The following is an 18,508-nucleotide window of genomic DNA, read 5'->3' as shown; positions in this document are numbered from 1 at the left end:
AAGCACTTTTTATTGCATTTACACTAATGAAAAGTTATTCCACTGGTAGTTATACCTTTTTAAGGCCTGTGTATTGTAAAGTGTACCTGAACCCTTTATTTTGTCAGAGTTAGTGTTTAGATCATAAGGACAAGGCTCGTCATAATAATTTTTGAATGGAAACTTGTCAGGTTATTGAGGAAATTATGGTTTCTTGTTGTGGTTAATTCTGTCCCTGTGTCATCTTGTTTGTGTAACCCGAATGACAAAAGAAGATAGATGACAGTACACTCCTCTCTCTCTCAGCCTAAGGAGCCATCCAGACATACAGCTAGAGAAGCAGCTGGTCATGGGGACTTGCCCGATCAAAGTATGGTCCAATATGCCAACTCTGAAGAATCCAACTGAACCTGCAATGTCAGGTAAGACTAAACACCAGCTTCTTCCATAGGTCTTTTGAAATCTTGATTTGTTACCTCAATCTGAAAGAATCCTCCAGCCAGCCTGAATGCTGATTGCAACTATTAAAAGACATTATTCTTTTTTTAGACAATAACAGGCCCATGGTGGTATCCCTCTATGACATCCCCTCCCAAGGTCCCTTGGAATCCAGCATCCATATAGGGGAGAGGCTCACGGTGTTATTGGAGTAAGTGTCATACCTGCATGGAGCTGTACATGTAGTGTATGTGGTAGTTTGGTTGAAAACACTGATCTCTTTAATTGCAGCGATGGGGATTTTTGGATGGTGCGATCCACAACGACAGGCAATGAGAGTTATATCCCCAGCAACTACACTGCCAAAGTAATTAACAGGTAAGATGACTACTACTTGGTCTCACTTTTTATTTCTGACTGTCACAGCTGTTTACGATGAGTGGATGTCATGAGAGAGTGGGTATTGGAATTCATCAATAGGATAGAGAGAGAGGTGGGGACTCCACTTAAGGGTGGGAGATTGTGTGTACACTAAAGGGGAAAGGGGGATACCTAGTCAGTTGTACAACTGAATGCCTTCAACTGAAATGTGTCTTCCACATTTAACCCAACCCCTATGAATCAGAGAGGTGCGGGGGGCTGCATTAATCGACATCCACGTCTTCAGCGCCCAGGGAACAGTGGGTTAACTGCCTTGATCAGGGGCAGAACAACAGATTATTACCTTGTCAACTCAGGGATTCGATCCAGCAACCTTTTGGTTACTGGCCCAACGCTCTAACCACTAAAGGTGGGAGCTTCTGTGTACACTCAGAAAAAACTATTCCAAAAGGGTTCCTAGGCTTTCTCCATACACTGCTTAATAAAAAATAAAAATAAAATAGTATTTATTTTTTATATATATAACTTTTTTTTCAATAATAAACATTTCAAGAAAAAATATATATATGTATATTATTATTTTATTTTATATATATATATAAAATAAACACTAATCTAGTTGTTTCAACTAATTATTATTAAGTAACTGATTCCACTGCCTTGTTTTGTTTACTCAACTTTTCGGTCAAAGTGTTACCTGAACTTAACATTTTTAGTTGGCCCAAACTTAGCTCCATGCCTCCAACATTAGAAAATGTAGGCAAAAATGCTGTTAACTTAATATGACGTGTTTGCACAATTTGTGTCCTATGTTCTTTCAACTAGAAATTATTATTTTGGGCATCTTACCTAAAAAAGGCTGTGCAATTAGTCACACACACAATGCTTTTAACATACAATGTTTTCAACTTATGTATTTGACACACCTTGACATACATGATTACATTGTGCATGTTCATTTATACAGTAATTACAATTCAATTATGTGGTTCATGGCATTTCGATCTTCCTGCTACCATGTCTGTGTCAATCATCAGTTCATCTGACTATTCTCTCATCATTAACTTATTTAATTTGAGTAGTTATCTAATGTTGGTAGGTCATATTTCTCATTTTATGTTACTCCTTAATCGCTATGATAAATAGTTTTTCTTGAATGTATTTTTAACAGAGCTCAGATTTACTTTGAAGTGCAAAGTGTAGCAATACAGGTGCGTAGCAGGAAGATTGGAATGCTGTGAACCAAGAAGTTGTGAGTTCAAATCCCAGATGAGGTCATGTTGAATGCCAATTACTATATAAATGAACATACACAATGTGATCATGTACTGTGTGTGTGTGACTAGTTTCACAGCCTTTTCCTTTGTAAAATGCCAAAACAATAATTTCGAGTTGATTGAACAAATGAGACAAATTGAGCAAACACATCATTTTAGTTGACTGAATTTTTTCCTACGTTTTCTCATGTTGGAGCTAAGTTTGGGACAACTAAAAATGTCAAATTCAGGTAACACTTTAACTGACAAGTTGAGTAAACAAAAAAAATACTTAATAAAATGTAGTTGAAACAACTAGATTTTTTTTTTTACAGTGCAGCAGAACACTTTTTGGTTCCATGTAAAGCTGTTTGGGGTTTCATGTAGAAGCCACTGTGGAAAGGGTTCTACATGGAATCGAAAAGGGTTCTACCTGGAACCAAAATAGTTATTCCTAGTCTAGAACCAAAAATGGTTCTTCAAAAGGTGGGGACAGCCGAATAACCTTTTTTTCTAAGAGCGTAGGTGAACTGTGACTCTCTAGTGTCTGTAGGCAGAGTTATTTTGTTCTCTCGCTCTGAATGACATCATCATCCCCCCTCAGTGGGGTATGATTGCAGCTGTAGTTTCAGTTGAGTTTCCTAACAGTGGGGAGAAGTGTGAAAGTGTAATGTACACACTAAAAACAAATGGTTCTATATTGTGCCAAATAAGGGTTATTTTTTTAAGGTTATATAAAGAACCATGCTCATAAGGTTCTAAATGGGACCTGTATGGTGCTATAAATGACAATTTTCTATTCTATATAGCACCAAAATAAGGTTTCCACTATGGTTACAACCCCTTTTGGGGCTATATAGAACCCTTTCTAATGGTTATTTTTAGAACCTTTATGGAGAATGGTTCTATAAAGAACCTTTCTCAATCTCAAAGGTTCTTTGTAGATAATTTTGAAGAACCATACATGGTTTTTTATTCTGTATAGCCAAATTACCATAGGTGTTATTATTATGATAACTGACAAGTTGAATCAAGTGTGCTAGGTGTGGAACAGCTGGGGGTCCATGAGGTGAGAATTGAGAACCACTGATCAAATCAAACATTTTTTGTCACATGCGCCGAATACAAGTGTAGACCTTACTGTGAAATGCTTACTTACAAGCCCTTAACCAACAGTGAAGTTCAAGAAAGAGCTAAGAAAATGTTTACCAAATAAACTAAAGTAAAAAATAATAAAAAGTAACACAATAAAATAACAATAACAAGGCTATGTCCAGGGGGTACCGGTACCGAGTCAATGTGCGGGGGTACAGGTTAGTCGAGGTAATTTGTACATGGGGGTAGGGGTGAAGTGACTATGCATAGATAATAAACAGTGAGTAGCAGCAGTGTACAAAACAAATGGGGAGGGGGTCAATGTAAATAGCCCGGTGGCCATTTGATGAATTGTAGTCTACCGTTCTCAATTCACACAAGGCCATATGTAAGTCTTTCACAAGACACCGTCACTGGCCATAGTCATGTATAACGTGTAATGGCATAACACAACAGATTAGATGAACTGGAATGACAAACACACAGTTGTACAAAGAGAGCTGTGAGCAAACCACTTATTCTAATGAGCTGCCGCCCCTTCATTTTATTCATCACTGAAAGATAACTTTTGTGAACCACAAAGAACCATTGAATGGCTCAAAGAGTTCATTATGGTTCCACATAGCACCATCACCCTTCCCAAGAACCCTATTTTCTTAGTGTGTAGGCCTAAAACCGTAGGAAATGATGCAACTACTGTAGTTTCCTAGTAGTGGGAGTTTCATTGTATATTCTTCTTCTTCTGATAGTCAATATTTTAACTTTCTCATCCTGCTCTAATCAGGTGGCAGTATTATGGCATCAGCAGGTTGAAGGCAGAGGAGCTGCTGCTGCTGCCACACAATCACACAGGGGCTTTCCTGATCCGAGAGAGTCAGACAAACACAGGTTAGGTGATGTTCATGCCTTTACGCTCATTTCATTAAATTCATTTTAGTGAATGTTATGTCAAGTTTTTAAAAATGTTCCCATGAGTTATCTAAAAAAAAAGTTGATATAAGCACAACAACTATTGTGTGCACTTTTTCTTGACTGTAGCGTGACAAGAGTCCGGTGTTATTTTTACTCACAGAAACCTACTCCCTCTCAGTCCTTGTGAAGATGGACTCATATCTGGCCACAGTGAAACACTACCGCATCTGTCGCCACCAAAACGGCTGGTTCTACATCTCCCCCAGCCTCACCTTCTACTCCCTGGGCCAATTGGTGGAACACTACTCTGGTGGGTGCAAGCCCATCAACAGGCTCAAATGCATTATTATTAAATATGTAGCACAGTTCATACTCTAGTATGCAAATAGGGCGGACTGTATGGTACTACTGCGATCTATTGCGGTCTGTTCACTATGGTTGCAAGGGGAGGTTATATTACTGGAAACTTTCAAAGTTGGTACACTACCAGCATTTTGCTAACTTTCAAGTACATTTTTTTAATCAGATGACATCTAGGGGCTTTTTGGGTACTTCAGATTATCACAGGTGTCTTAATTATCTCTGGCTCTCTGCGGCCTCATCACATGTAATATACAGTATATAAAATAATACATGAAGATGATTTTTGAAAAAAACTAATATATTGACAAAGCTGTAAAACATTATCCTAAATATAAACCATGAACAGTGAATGCCATTGGTGTTTAATATGAGGGTTTCCACATGAAATATACAGTACCAGTCAAAGTTTGGACACACCTACTCATTCAAGGGTTTTTCTTTATTTTTACTATTTTCTACATTGTAGAATAATAGTGAAGACATCAAAACGTTGAAATAACACATATGGAATCATGTAGTAACCAAACAAGTGTTAAACAAATCAAATATATTTTATATGTGAGATTCTTCAAAGTAGCCACCCTTTGCCTTGACGACAGCTTGCACACTCTTGTCAATCATAAGGAGTTGTTTGGGTAGAGAATGTTCTAAACATTTGGAAACATGTCTATCCACAGAGTCAGCAGATGGGTTGTGCTGTTTACTGAGGGAGCCTTGCATCATCCAAGGCTCAAACAATACTACCTTGACCACCAGACCGTATCCCAAAGCTATCAGGAGGCCCACACTCAACTGGAATGACGTAGACAGGTGGGGCACATTCCTAAATCTTCCATCTATCATATTTTGTGTCCAAAGTGACCTACACACTATTTATTTCACTGTTTGTCAATATGAAATTAAATGTGATGCTATATCTATGCAATCAATTGCACTGTATACACATTATAAGATGATGCATTCTGGTGGTAGTTAAAAGTAAATCACATTCCATATGCCTCTGTCTTTCTAGTTCATTGATCTTCAATAAGGCCAGAGTGGATTCAGAGGACTCTCTAGTGAGCGAAGGTCTGAGGGAGGCCATCAGCTCATACCTCTACATGACAGAGGCCAGCTGCCAGAACTGTGGCAAACACTGGGATACATGAGGAAAGGGAGGACTATGAGAGTAAAATAGACAGACATCATGCTGTCCAGTCTGCTGTTGCGCAGGTCTAATGGTACTAGGCCAGAAAGGATGATCTACATAAAAGCATAGTGGAAGTTGATAGAAGTAAGCCTACCATTTACAACCACAATGAAAAAAATTAAAACTACAAGCACAATCAATGTTTTGATGGTAGAATGTGTGTTAGGGTTCAGGTAGCCACAGGGAAGCAGTGTTACGTGGCACTTCTCAAGTCTTCTAATGCTGTAGTTGTGCTTGTGCTCAAGAGCACATTTCAGAGGCTGGAACCGAAAGGTATTATCTGTACTGTCTTTGGTATTATGATGTGAGGAGCACTTCCTTTCAGCTCAAGGAAGGTTCCATTCTGCTTGTCCACACAGAAACGCCCATGCATTGGTCTATTTCTTTTTTTACCAAAGAAGGAAGATCACTGAACAACAAGAACGTTTTAATTGGACTAAATGTTGAACCGATTGTTCGTTTCATATGCAATCTGTTACTCTGCAATCCGTTTGTATATGAATGACATGCCATGTCTGAACTAACTTGAAACTAACTCTGACTTTTTAGCAGCATTTGGCTCGTGGCAGCATAGTTCTGCATGCTCTGGTTGTAAGAATTAGGAATAAATAAATGAAGTTGTATATGACAGTTTTGTTTCTTGTGATTGCCAACCTTTTCATACAAAAAAAGAGCATCAAAACAAGACACCAGGTGCTGAAGTTATCTGGGCCACACGGAGAAAGCGTCTCATGTCAAAACTATTTTCAAATCCTACCACTAGATGCCGCTACTTTTGAATATGTGTATCAAGACCTAGCGGTCGTCACAAGTTTATATAGCCACAAAGTCATAAACACCGCCCATTTCTACAATTGATATTCTTAAAATCTAACCGCTGACCTTATGCCTTAACCTTGAATTAACACAAAAAATTGTAGCCAATTTTGACCTCGTAACTGTGGAATCTGATGAGATCTAGCTAGCTAAATCTTCTGGCTTGAAACAGTTCAGGGATAACAAATAATGGCGACGCTTCTGGGGTTGGAGTCCCCTTGGACTGGAGGGAAACGAAGTGTTCGTAATGGAAATATTACTGCAAAGATCAGACATAGTCAGATCGTTGGCCGGGGTTTCAGCCGAGGGACACAGGTAAGACACAACTAGTGCGATGTCTTGACAATGAAACGATCTGAAAAGGGGGAGCAAGACTCAAGCCTGGGACCTGCATTTGCAACCCTGCAGAGAGCTAGTAGTACAGTAACTAGCTAGCTACAGTACAGGCACACACAAGATGCCGGGATGAAGTAGCAGTTTGCATGTCTTGCTGGTTAGGTGGCTAACATTAGCTGGCTGTGTTCCAAAATAATGTGTTCATTTACATGACAAAGTTGGAATATACACCGTGAACTAGTTACAAAGTGCCAGCTGAGAACCTCCATGTAGCCTGCACTAGCTAGCTAACTCTTTTCTTGATCCAGGATGCCCGTTTTAGTTAACTATTAGCTAGTTTAACGTCTTTGGTTTGTTTGTTCGCATTTATACATGCAATTGGCATCTCTAGCTAGCTATATTACTCAATGTTATATTAGCTGGCTAACGTTAACATGGGTTTGCTCAACTGAAAGTGTGCACTACTAGCTAGTTTGGTTAACGAAACAGTTATTTAGCAAGCTTTGTTATGGGTTTCATCAACAGATTGGGAGTAAACCATTACATTGTATTCTGATAGGCTGTTTCTGCCATCTATCTAACTAGGGCTAATAATAATTTGGGTTTATACTGGATGAACAGCACGGGTGATCACGTGATGATACCAGCCGCCACACAAAACTGGCCAGCCACGCCCCACTTTAGTTTCCATAAATGGGTGCCGCCCATTTGTGGACTGTGACTGGGCACGTATAACAGTACGTACAGTTGACTGGGACAGCTCTAACAGTGCAGAAATTTGACGAATTGACTTGTTGGAAAGGTGGCATCCTATGATGGTGACACGTTGAAAGTCACTGAGCTCTTCAGTAAGGCCATTCTACTGCCAAAGTTTATGGAGATTGCATGGCTGTGTGCCCGATTTTAGTAACTGGTGTGGCTGAAATAGCCAAATCTACTCATTTGAAATTTGAAGGGGTGTCCACATATGTTTGTGTATATATAGTGTACGTATTCCTCTTATCTAAGTGGGTGAGGGCAGTGTGGAGTGCAATTGAGATAGCGTTGTCTATGGATCTGTTGGGGCAGTATGCAAATTTTAGTGGGTCTAGGGTGTGATGGACTTTATCTGCCGTAACCAGCCTTTCAAAGCACTTCATGATTGCAGATGTGAGTAGTCATTGTTGCATGAAGCCTTAGAGTTCTTGGGTCAGTTTAAGATTACAGATTGAACAGGGAGAGGTTGAAAATGTCTGCCAGCTGTTCTGCGCATGCTCTGAGAACACACCCTAGAATACCGTCCGGCCCTGCTGCCTTGTGAGTGTTGACTTGAGTGATGACTCAGGTCGGCCTCGGAGAGCGAGATCACCCAGTCCTCAGTGGGGGCCCTCACGCACGGTGTTATTGTCGACGCGTACATTAAATGCATTGAGTTCATCTGGTAGAGGCATTTTGGGGCAGATCACAGCTGGGTCTTCATTTGTAATCCCTGCCACATGCTGTGGGCATTGGAGCATGTGTAATATGATTCCACTGTGTTCCTATATTGTCCTTTTGCTCGTTTGATGAATCTGCTGATGTCGTAGCATGACATCTTGTACTTGTTCCTGTCCTCAGCCCTAGCCTCTGGGTTGTCTGTGATATAACTGTGCGGTAGCCCTGTCCTTTCTCTTAGCGCCAACCTCTGTGTTAATCCAGGGTTTTTGATTGGGGAAGCAGCAAACCTTCACTGTGGGGGTAACGTCGCCAATGCATTGCCTAATGAAGCCTGTGACGGAGGTGGTTAGCTCGTTGACTTGATTGGCTGAGTCTCTGCACATATTCCAATCAGCGCTAGCAAAGCAGTCCTGTAGCATAATTTCTGATTCTGATGACCATTTCTCAACGGTGCGAGTCACGGTTACTTCCTGTTTGACCTTCAGCTTGTATACAGGAAGCAGGAGTACAGAGTCATGATCTGATTTGCCGAATTCTGTGGTGGTGATTTTTAAATCTCCTTGAATTGTATATTTGACATGAAAAGCACTTAGCTCTAGAATTACCCTTTCAGACACCCAGCCAATCGAATTCCATTGTGGTGAAATGTGACCTATTCAACTCTGCCAACTTGCCCCAAAGGCCTATGTGTTGTCCACTGATTCCAATAAAAAGTATGAAATGGAAGTTTGAGCCTCATTCATAATAATTGAGCTATGAGAACTGAAAGTTATGTATTGTGTTCCATTTGTGATGGATTTCAGTTGGGCATGATTTGAAATAACTTCAGACTTAACTGGTGCCAAGAGACAGCATCTGCAACTGGAATTAGGAGAGGATGTGTTTATTTGGCACCAACATCGAAGACCGAGACTTATTTAATCTGATTTGAGGTTGTGTGGGTGTGCAGAGGGTAGGGTAAAATGATCAACTGTCAGTGTTCTTCTGACACCGTAACATACTGGATACATTTTCTAAGCTGTTCATGTATATTTCCTGTATTGACCATTAATTCATTGTTCCAGCTCCCAGAAGCTCTTCTCCAGGAGAGGGATAAGCAGGCCAAATGGCACAGTATCCCCGAGCTGCTGCAGAAGCTCCATGAAAGCAGCCATCCCAACAGTGACCTCTCCCACACACACAGTGTACTAAAGGTATCCACATAGTATACACACCACTACATCAGTAAAGCTCCTAGGCTTTAACCTTGCTGAGTTTGGGCCATTTACTCTAAGATTAAGACTAGGCCTAATTATCAGTTCTTTATAACAGGAACTATCATCCCTACTTTCCATGGAGGCGATGTCTTTTGTCACAGAAGACAGGAAGAGTGCTCAGGAATCAACCTTTCCCATCACATACACCTTTGACCTCTTTGGTGGAGTCGATGTAAGTAAACATACTGTTTATTATGCGCTTGTTACTCCTATGTTCTGTGTTGTGGTGGAAACGTATCAGTTACCTGTTTGTATGTCTTGAATCAGCCATGTTATCTCATACTGCAGTGTCTTTGTGTATCAGTGCCTTCTGAGATATAATCAGGTGGGATATGAAGTGTTCATTGCTGCTTCTTTTTCCTCCAATAAAAGCTGCTTGTAGAGATCTTGATGAGGCCTACACTCACTATGCAAAAGAAGAAACCTAAAAGTAAGTAGAAAAAGTCAGGTGTGATATGTTTAGGTCTGATATAACCTCAAAGGCTGCACTTTTCACATAGGGGAACATTGATATTCATGAGTGTGTAAAAAAAGGTATACTCAAATGCACTTCAGCCCAGCTTAAGTGTAAAAAGGGGTATCAGGTGCTCAACTGAGGGACTTGAAAATCCCCCAAACATTCCTTACCCCAGGATACTTCAACTGGTGACTATCTGGGAGAATAAAGTACATTCATTATGTTTTGTCCCTGCAGTGAATGATGACTTGGTCAATGACTGCCTTAGTGTTCTTTACAACTGCTGCATATGTGTAAGTACACTTGCCGCAGAACATCACTTCATGAAAATAATGAATAATGTCTGCCTTTTAATATAAACATTCATTAATCATCAAATCTCTCCCCTAATTTTCTCAGACGGAAGGGGTAACAAAGAGCCTTGCAGCCAGAGACTACTTTGTCCTGTTTCTCTTTAGCTTGATGACGAACAAGAAGACTTTTCTACAGACTGCCACTTTAATCGAGGATATTCTCGGAATCAAGAAGGTCAGAGGAACTTTACAACAAAATCTTTTACAATATTGCTCACCTCGAGAGAGTTTGTGGGTTTGCGCTGGGTGGAGATTTTATATCCATGGTCATCTTATGCCAATGGTGACCCATATGTTGGTCCTCTTTCTGCCACAGGCGATGATCCAGTTGGAAGGGATTGCTAACCTGTCTGGTCTGGTTCAGAGCTTTGACCAGCAGCAGCTGGCTAACTTCTGCCGCATCCTCTCTGTCACAGTCTCAGAACCCGACGTGGGGAATGATGACAAACACACCCTGCTGGCCAAGAACGCCCAGCAGAAAAAAGACTCTAGCCTCTCACGTGCAGAGGTCAACCAAGGTAGGACAAGGGATACAGAAACACAGTGGAGAAATGACCTTTTTCTTATTCTTTAGCTCAATTACCCTATCATTGGGTCTTGTTAAAGGATTTGTTTAATTAATCTGTTGATTTGTAGTACTTATTTGATTTGATGCCCTTAATCTGTCCAAAAGTTTTCTCAGCCCTTAACCTAAAACTGTAGTAGAGTACATGATCAATGAATGAGCCCACTCTGCTGCCTCCTTGTTCCCAGTGACCCTCCTAAACATCCCGGGCTTCATCGAGCGCCTGTGTAAGCTGGCCACCAGAAAGGTGTCTGAGGCCACGGGGGCGTCTAACTTCCTGCAGGAGCTGGAGGACTGGTACACGTGGCTTGACAACGCCTTGGTGCTGGACGCCCTCATGCAGATGGCCACGGAGGAGGCTGAGCACACCAGCACAGGTCAGCAGCCTCTCTCCTGCTCTGTACCACTGCCTTAAGCATCCGTTTTCACTGAAAAGGTCTAACCATTCTCTTTATGAAATGCTTATTTATAGTACTATACAGAGAGTGGAGTGTAGCGCGTGTAGCTTGTTGTTGGCCAATCATAAGTAATCAGAGCCGCCGTGTGTGGCAAAAGTTAGGAGATATCTAGTCAGGATAGGCTACAACGACCAAGAGCCAACAGGTAGGCTGCTACTTAATATTCTAAATGGAGTTGTTGTGATTTGTAACTGTCAGATCAGAAAGCGCATGCACTGCATCCTCAATTAGCCTTTAGCTAGCGTAACTAGCTTCTCCCGGTTTGATGCAGTCAAGACCGGTACTACATAATCATATTGGATGATAAATAACCTAGCTATGGCAACTATCTACTATAGCGCGAATCAGCTTGGTTGCTGTCTCTCTCTCCCTGCTTGCCATGCTCCCCATGGTACGGCCCCTCCCTGCCTGGCAGATCGGCATCTCTCTCTCACTCCTCATGCTTTATCATCTCTGTGTAATAAAGTAGGTTAAAAAATGACTTTTCTGCTGCTTACCACACTCTGTTCGGAACGGGTCTGGATCCGACCAGGTCTATATGGAACAGGTCTAGTTGTCCTCTGGTCCGTTTGGAATGGGTCTCTATATTAAAAAATATATTTATGCATATCGGGTCTGAGTGGGAAAGCCCCAGATCCATTTCGTGAAGACTTTTCTGTCACCTACCCTTGTACCTCTGTCGATCTATGAACATCTCATTACATCTTTTTCATCCTATTATGCCTCCTCCACAGAGTCGTCAGACGAGAATTCGTTGGCCACCAGTCCTCTCAGGCACCGCTTGCCCCAGTCCATGAAGATTGTCCATGAGATCATGTACAAGGTGGAGGTGCTGTACGTGCTCTGTGTGCTGCTTATGGGTAGTCATAGGAACCAGGTGAGGGGCTGGGGTCCAAAACAGATAACTCACCCAATGCAGGGCTCTCGTAGGAGTAGCCACTCCTGTCTGTTTGCATTTATTTGACCACTATGTCTCTTCCTCAGGTACACAAGATGCTAGCAGAGTTCCATCTGATCCCAGGTCTCAACAACTTGTTTGACAAGCTAATCTGGAGGAAGTACACCTTATCCAATCATGTGGTGCATGGCCAGAATGAGAACTGTGATTGCAGTCCTGTAAGCAGTGTGTCCTCTCAAACTCTGCTATCACTGTAAAAAAAAAAAAAATATATATATATATATATATCTCGCTCTGGGTTCATATTACCATTGCAGTGTTATAAACATTGTAATGCTAATCACTCTGATTCTGTCCTTCCCTTAGGAAATATCCTTCAAGATCCAGTTTCTGAGGCTTCTCCAGAGCTTCAGCGAACACCATGAGTGAGTAACTTTCAAACAGTCTGACTGAAAGTTCCCTGCTAGCTTCACTTGAATTTAACACACAACATTTAATTTATTTCAGGAACAAGTACCTGCTTCTAAACAGTCAGGAGCTGAACGAGCTGAGTGCCATCTCTCTGAAGGCCAACATACCTGAGGTGGAGGCGTTAGTCAATACAGACAGGTATGCATCATCTGGTTCCATCATCTATTCCCATCATTAAATCCACCCTCAATACTTCACACTACAGTGCAAAAGAGGCATTATGTTCTCTGAAAACTCAAATGAAATACTATATTGTGTGTCACACAAATGCCCTCTCCCTGTCTCCTTGTGCTCCTGCAGGAGTCTAGTTTGTGATGGGAAGAAAGGTCTCCTCACTCGTCTCCTCACTGTCATGAAGAAGGAGCCTCCAGACTCCTCCTTCAGGTTCTGGCAGGCCAGAGCAGTGGAGAGTTTCCTTCGTGGAGCCACCTCCTATGCAGACCAGATGTTTCTGCTGAAGAGGGGGCTGCTAGAAAACATGCTGTTCGGCATCATAGACAGTGGCTGTAAGTCCAAAGATGTCCTGCAGAGCTACTTTGACCTCCTGGGGGAACTCATGAAGTTCAACATCGACGCCTTCAAGAGGTTCAACATATACGTCAGCACAGATAACAAGGTGAAGGTGAAACACTTAGTAAATAGCAACCCCCCCCACAATGTGAGAGGACCCTGTCAGTCCACATTGTCACAGAATGATATTGCATGAAATAATGCAATTTAAATTCTTAAAGTCAACCTTTAAAAAGTAATCTCATTGTACCCAGAGTTGTGTGTGTTCTATAATGCTGAGTGTTCCATCCCTCTGTTTGGCTCGGCTGCAGTTCCAGACTTTCATGAGCCAGATCAACAGTTCCCTGGTAGACTCCAACATGCTGGTGCGCTGCATCATTCTCTCCCTGGACCGCTTCGAGACCCAGACAGAGGACAGAAAAGGTAAACACCCACTCATTCCCATAGCAAGTGAATAGACCAATGAGAGCAGGTCAGATGTATGATCTCAAGCGGCCAATGTTGGAATAAAATCAAGCCTTGACTGCATTATAAAGGTGTTGTTTATGATGTAATTGTTGCTGACTGTGGTCCTGCAGTGGTGGAGGTGCTGTCTGAATGCTGTCTGCTGTCCTACTTGGCCCGGGTGGAGAACAGACTATCTTTCCTCTTCAGGCTGGTCAACATCATCAACGTGCAGACTCTCACACAGGTCTTTCCTCCCTCTTTCTCTCTAACACCGAAACACACACACACACACACACACACACGAAAAGAAGAATAACGTTTCCCAGAATGTTTGCTAGGATTGGACAACTTTGAGCCCTTGATCATGACTCTGTTCCATTATATTACACATAAGTCATTGGACGAAGGCGTCTTCTGTACGGGGGAGTTTTGTTAAAAACTCCGTTGCTCAATCTGAACATTAACACGTCACGGTACAGTTTTGGAAGTTTAAGGACCTTATCTTTCATATCAGTGAGATGATTATTATTTTGAACAAAAGGTTAAATTGATACACCTTGTTAGGGTTAGTGTTCCCACACGGCCATATCTCCATGTTACATCGCTTGTTTACGGAAAACAGACTGAAGACAAGACGCGACCACCTATGCTCATTAGCTACAGTTGAAGTCGGAAGTTTACATACACTTAGGTTGGAGTCATTAAAACTCGTTTCTCAAGCACTCCACAAATTTCTTGTTAACAAACTATAGTTTTGGCAAGTCGGTTAGGACATCTACTTTGTGCATGACACAAGTAAGTTTTCCAACAATTGTTACAAGACAGATTATTTCAATTATAATTCACTGTATCACAATTCCAGTGGGTCAGAAGTTTACATACACTAAGTTGAGTGTGCCTTTTAAACAGCTTGGAAAATTCCAGAGAATGATGTCATGGCTTTAGAAGCTTCTGATAGGCTAATTGACATAATTTGAGTCAATTGGAGGTGTACCTGTGGATGTATTTCAAAGCCTACCTTCAAACTCAGTGCCTCTTGGCTTGACATCATGGGGAAATCAAAAGAAATCGGCCAAGACCTCAGAGCTGTAGACCTCCACAAGTCTGGTTCATCCTTGGGAGCAATTTCCAAATGCCTGAGGGTACTACGTTCATCTGTACAAACGATAGTACGTAAGTATAAACACCATGGGACCACGCAGCCGTCATACCGCTTAGGAAGGAGACACGTTCTGTCTCCTAGAGATGGGCGTACTTTAGTGCGAAAAGTGCAAATCAATCCCAGAACAACAGCAAAGGACCTTGTGAAGATGCTGGAGGAAACGGGTACAAAAGTATATATATCCACAGTAAAACGAGTCATATAACGACATAACCTGTTAGGCCGCTCAGCAAGGAAGACGCCACTGCTCCAAAACCGCCATAAAAAAGCTAGACTACGGTTTGCAACTGCACATGGGGACAAAGATCGTACTTTTTGGAGGTCTGATGAAACAATACAGTAACAATAATAATACTGTACAATAATATCCTAAGTGTTCTCTTTCAATTGCTACCATGGTCATGCATATGCTTTTTATAGTTGTTAGAAACATTTAAATTTGGCTCTAGCCATATAGGACAATTTCCACGAGTGTAAGGGGTTAGAGGAGCATGTAGCTAGCTAACAGCATTGAAAGGTGATAAATGTGGGGAAGTGAGTTGATCTGATCTGTCTTTGCCCGGAGATTGGGGGTCTTCTTAATAGGCGTTCTAGATGTTTGCGGGCAGAGAAGTTTCACGTCAGGATTTTTTTTTTTTACCATGAATGTATATCCCCTTCTCCTTGGGGAAAATGTCTGTCACCAGTCTAACCCTCTGTTTTGTTCTCTCCCTCAGAGCTCCTGCATCCCCTTCAGCTACTGGAATGAGACCGTGTCAGTGCTGCTGGGCTCAGACAGGACTTCTCTGTGTGTCATAGCCAGCTACATAGATGAGCCCTTCATGGACCTGGACAGGGACCTGCTAGAGTGTTAACCCTAGGAGAGTTTGGGCTGGGCTTGTGGGGGGTTGCTGGAGTGTGGACACCTATCATGGTTGATGACCTCGCCAAAGAGCATAGCCAGATCAAGGGTCACCCAGCGACCTGGAAGTGCTATGTGACTGCGGCAGGACACCAACTCGCTGCTATGCTGTCTGTAACTTGGCCAGGGGGCCATTACTGAAGATGAGGGAGGATTCTACGATGCTGGGCATCTTCACTCCTCGCTCCTTTTCTCTTTGTAGGAGAAGAAGAGAGACTGCACCTGTCTCTGTCCCAGACCCCACAGTAAAGAAATATACATTTATTGGACCTTGAAATACTCCTTTGTTGGTGGTTTGCGTTAGGTAAAATCAAATGAAGCCTTTTATATATTACATAAATATATGGGGAAATCTATTTGTATGATGCAGCAAAATAGATATATACAGTACCAGTCAGAAGTTTGGACACACCTACTCATTCAAGGGTTTTTCTTTACTTGTACTATTTTCTACATTGTAGAATAATAGTGAAGACATCAAAACTATGAAATAACACATATGGAATCATGTAGTAACCAAAAAAGTGTTAAACAAATCTAAATATATTTTAGATTCTTCAAAGTAGCCACCCTTTGCCTTGACAGCTTTGCACACTCTTGGCATTCAACCAGCTTCACCTGGAATGCTTTTCCAACAGTATTGAAGGAGTTCCCACATATGCTGAGCACTTGTTGGCTGCTTTTCCTTTACTCTGCAGTCCAACTCATCCCAAACCATCAAAATTGGTTTGAGGTTGGGTGATTGTGGAGGCCAGGTCATCTGATGCAGCACTCCATCACTCTCTTTCTTGGTCAAATAGCCCTTATACAGCCTGGAGGTGTGTTGGGTCATTGTTCTATTGAAAAACAAATGATAGTCCCACTTAGCCCAAACCTGATGGGATGGCATATCGCTGCAGAATGCTGTTGTAGCCATGCTGGTTAAGTGTGCCTTGAATTCTAAATAAATCACTGACCGTGTCACCAGCAAAGCACCATCACACCACCTCCTCCATGCTTCACGCTGGGAACCATACATGTGGAGATCATCCGTTCACCTACTCTGCGTCTCACAAAGGCACGCGGTTGGAACCAAAAATTTCTAATTTGGACAGATTTCTACCGTTCTAAGGTCAATGTCAGCATTTGTTAATTGAAATGCATTCCAGATGACTCCCTCATGAAGCTGGTTGAGAGAATACCAAGAATGTGCAAAGCTGTCATCAAGGCAAAGGGTGGCTACTTTGAGGAATCTCACATATAAAGTATTTTGATATAACTCTTTTTTTTGATATTACATGATTCCATGTGTGTTTTTCATAGTTTTGATGTCTTTCTTCACTATTATTCTACAATGTAGAAAATAGTAAAAATAAAAACCCTTGGACGCACCTACTCATACACACAGTACCAGTCAATAGTTTGAATGTGTGTATAGTGTTGGTTTCATGAGCTGAAATAAAAGATCCCAGCAATTTTCCATACGCACAAAAAGCTTATTTCTCCAATTTTGTGCACAAAATGTTTTGTTTTTCCAGACACTATTTTTGTTTGCGTCTTGTTAAGAGGATTGCTTTTAGTTCTAAATAAATTGTAGATAAATTGCACTGTTGGAATTGTGTGCATTGTTTATTGTATTTTAACACTTATTTTGATAAAATACATTTTCATTTTGTACCATACTTTGTATCCATCAAGTGAAGGATGGTTGCGTCTTGTTAAGAGGATTGCTTTTAGTTCTAAATAAATTGTAGATAAATTGCACTGTTGGAATTGTGTGCATTGTTTATTGTATTTTAACACTTATTTTGATAAAATACATTTTCATTTTGTACCATACTTTGTATCCATCAAGTGAAGGATGGTTTTATAGAATAATAAACTTATGCAGGTTCTCGTGTTCAAACCCACTCTCTCTGTCCCAGACACTTCTCACAATGGTGCCATTTTACATTTTAGTAATTTATCAGACGCTCTTATCCAAAGAGACTTACTGGAACAATGTGTTAAGAAGGACACAGATTTTTCACCTGGTTGGCTCGAACCAGCGACCGTTCGGTTACTGGCCCAACGATATTAACCGCTATGCAACCTGCCGCCCCAAGGGTTCTTAAATCCTCTTAGCATGAATGGCCTTCAACCAAACAGCCACTGTGCTGCATCACTTGATTTTTCCTCCCCCAGTTGACCACTTAACTCTTGACTTCTCTTCTCTCACCACGAGCCTAGACTGACAATCTTCATTCGTCTTTGTGTGATGATTCTGTGCTTGGTTTCACCTCTGTGATTGGCTATGGGTGTGGTCATGTTGCTATGGCTAGAATGTGCTGACTGTCGTGGAAATGGATTCTGAGCTGAGTAAGCATTTTGCGTCTCTCCAACAAAAGAACGTCGCACTGCTTTGCTTTATCTTGGCCAGGTCGCAGTTGTAAATGAGAACTTGTTCTCAACTAGTTTACCTGGTTAAATAAAGGTGAAATAATATTTTTTTAATTTTTTTAACGAGAATCCAAGAAAATGACTAATGATTGAGCTACGGCATTTTTCAACCCAGCACCATATGGATTGAACCACTTTGTCACTCAGTGTGTGTCGAAGTGGAACTAATCCTGTTCAAATCTTTTTCTTAAACCTTTTTGTATGTTCACTTGAATGAATGTATAAAAGCAATCCATTCATAATGTGGTTTGCCCTGATTAACAGTTGGTAGTGATACATGACAAGGTGGTTTACTATGACTTGTGTTTTCACAGTGTTTGGCTCCTTTACCCTCCTACACTTCACCACTACTTCATGTGGATGACTCTTGTGTTGATGTAAATCATGGATGGAGCCTGTAATGTTCATAAAAGTTATATTGGTTCAGCACC

General features: G+C 41.4%; 2 protein-coding genes across 2 annotated transcripts; both read left to right on the top strand.

Moving 5' to 3' along the window:
- The first annotated feature begins 328 nt into the window (after positions 1 to 328).
- LOC120024972 (src-like-adapter 2) lies at positions 329 to 5,572 on the top strand. Its single transcript, XM_038969370.1, has 7 exons — positions 329 to 396; positions 539 to 628; positions 709 to 795; positions 3,934 to 4,037; positions 4,222 to 4,371; positions 5,102 to 5,234; positions 5,437 to 5,572. Exons 1-7 carry the CDS (start codon positions 329 to 331, stop codon positions 5,570 to 5,572), a joined length of 768 nt encoding a protein of 255 aa, XP_038825298.1.
- An 886-nt stretch (positions 5,573 to 6,458) lies between these two features.
- On the top strand, positions 6,459 to 16,085 carry LOC120024963 (short transient receptor potential channel 4-associated protein-like). The gene is made up of 16 exons (XM_038969358.1): positions 6,459 to 6,744; positions 9,246 to 9,374; positions 9,493 to 9,609; positions 9,810 to 9,867; positions 10,132 to 10,187; positions 10,294 to 10,422; positions 10,564 to 10,765; positions 11,001 to 11,189; positions 12,005 to 12,147; positions 12,255 to 12,386; positions 12,535 to 12,593; positions 12,676 to 12,777; positions 12,940 to 13,255; positions 13,461 to 13,572; positions 13,728 to 13,840; positions 15,475 to 16,085. The coding sequence occupies exons 1-16, from the start codon at positions 6,619 to 6,621 to the stop codon at positions 15,610 to 15,612; spliced, it is 2,121 nt and encodes a 706-aa protein (XP_038825286.1). The 5' UTR covers positions 6,459 to 6,618; the 3' UTR covers positions 15,613 to 16,085.
- The last annotated feature ends 2,423 nt before the right edge of the window (positions 16,086 to 18,508 follow it).

This window comes from Salvelinus namaycush, chromosome 2 (genome assembly GCF_016432855.1).
Source record: "Salvelinus namaycush isolate Seneca chromosome 2, SaNama_1.0, whole genome shotgun sequence".
In the NCBI taxonomy this organism is placed as follows: Eukaryota; Metazoa; Chordata; class Actinopteri; order Salmoniformes; family Salmonidae; genus Salvelinus; species Salvelinus namaycush.
Note: the sequence above shows the minus strand (reverse complement) of the source record. Positions and strands in the feature narration are given on the sequence as shown.

Bases quoted from the DNA above. Each gene is read 5' to 3' on its own strand.
- LOC120024972 (XM_038969370.1), top strand. From the start codon at position 329: ATGGGGACTTGCCCGATCAAAGTATGGTCCAATATGCCAACTCTGAAG. The intron at 629-708 runs GTAAGTGTCATA...CTTTAATTGCAG, and splicing joins AGGCTCACGGTGTTATTGGA to CGATGGGGATTTTTGGATGG. The intron at 4,038-4,221 runs GTTAGGTGATGT...TTTTACTCACAG, and splicing joins AGAGAGTCAGACAAACACAG to AAACCTACTCCCTCTCAGTC.
- LOC120024963 (XM_038969358.1), top strand. From the start codon at position 6,619: ATGGCGACGCTTCTGGGGTTGGAGTCCCCTTGGACTGGAGGGAAACGA. The intron at 11,190-12,004 runs GTCAGCAGCCTC...CCTCCTCCACAG, and splicing joins GGCTGAGCACACCAGCACAG to AGTCGTCAGACGAGAATTCG. The intron at 13,256-13,460 runs GTGAAGGTGAAA...GCTCGGCTGCAG, and splicing joins ACGTCAGCACAGATAACAAG to TTCCAGACTTTCATGAGCCA.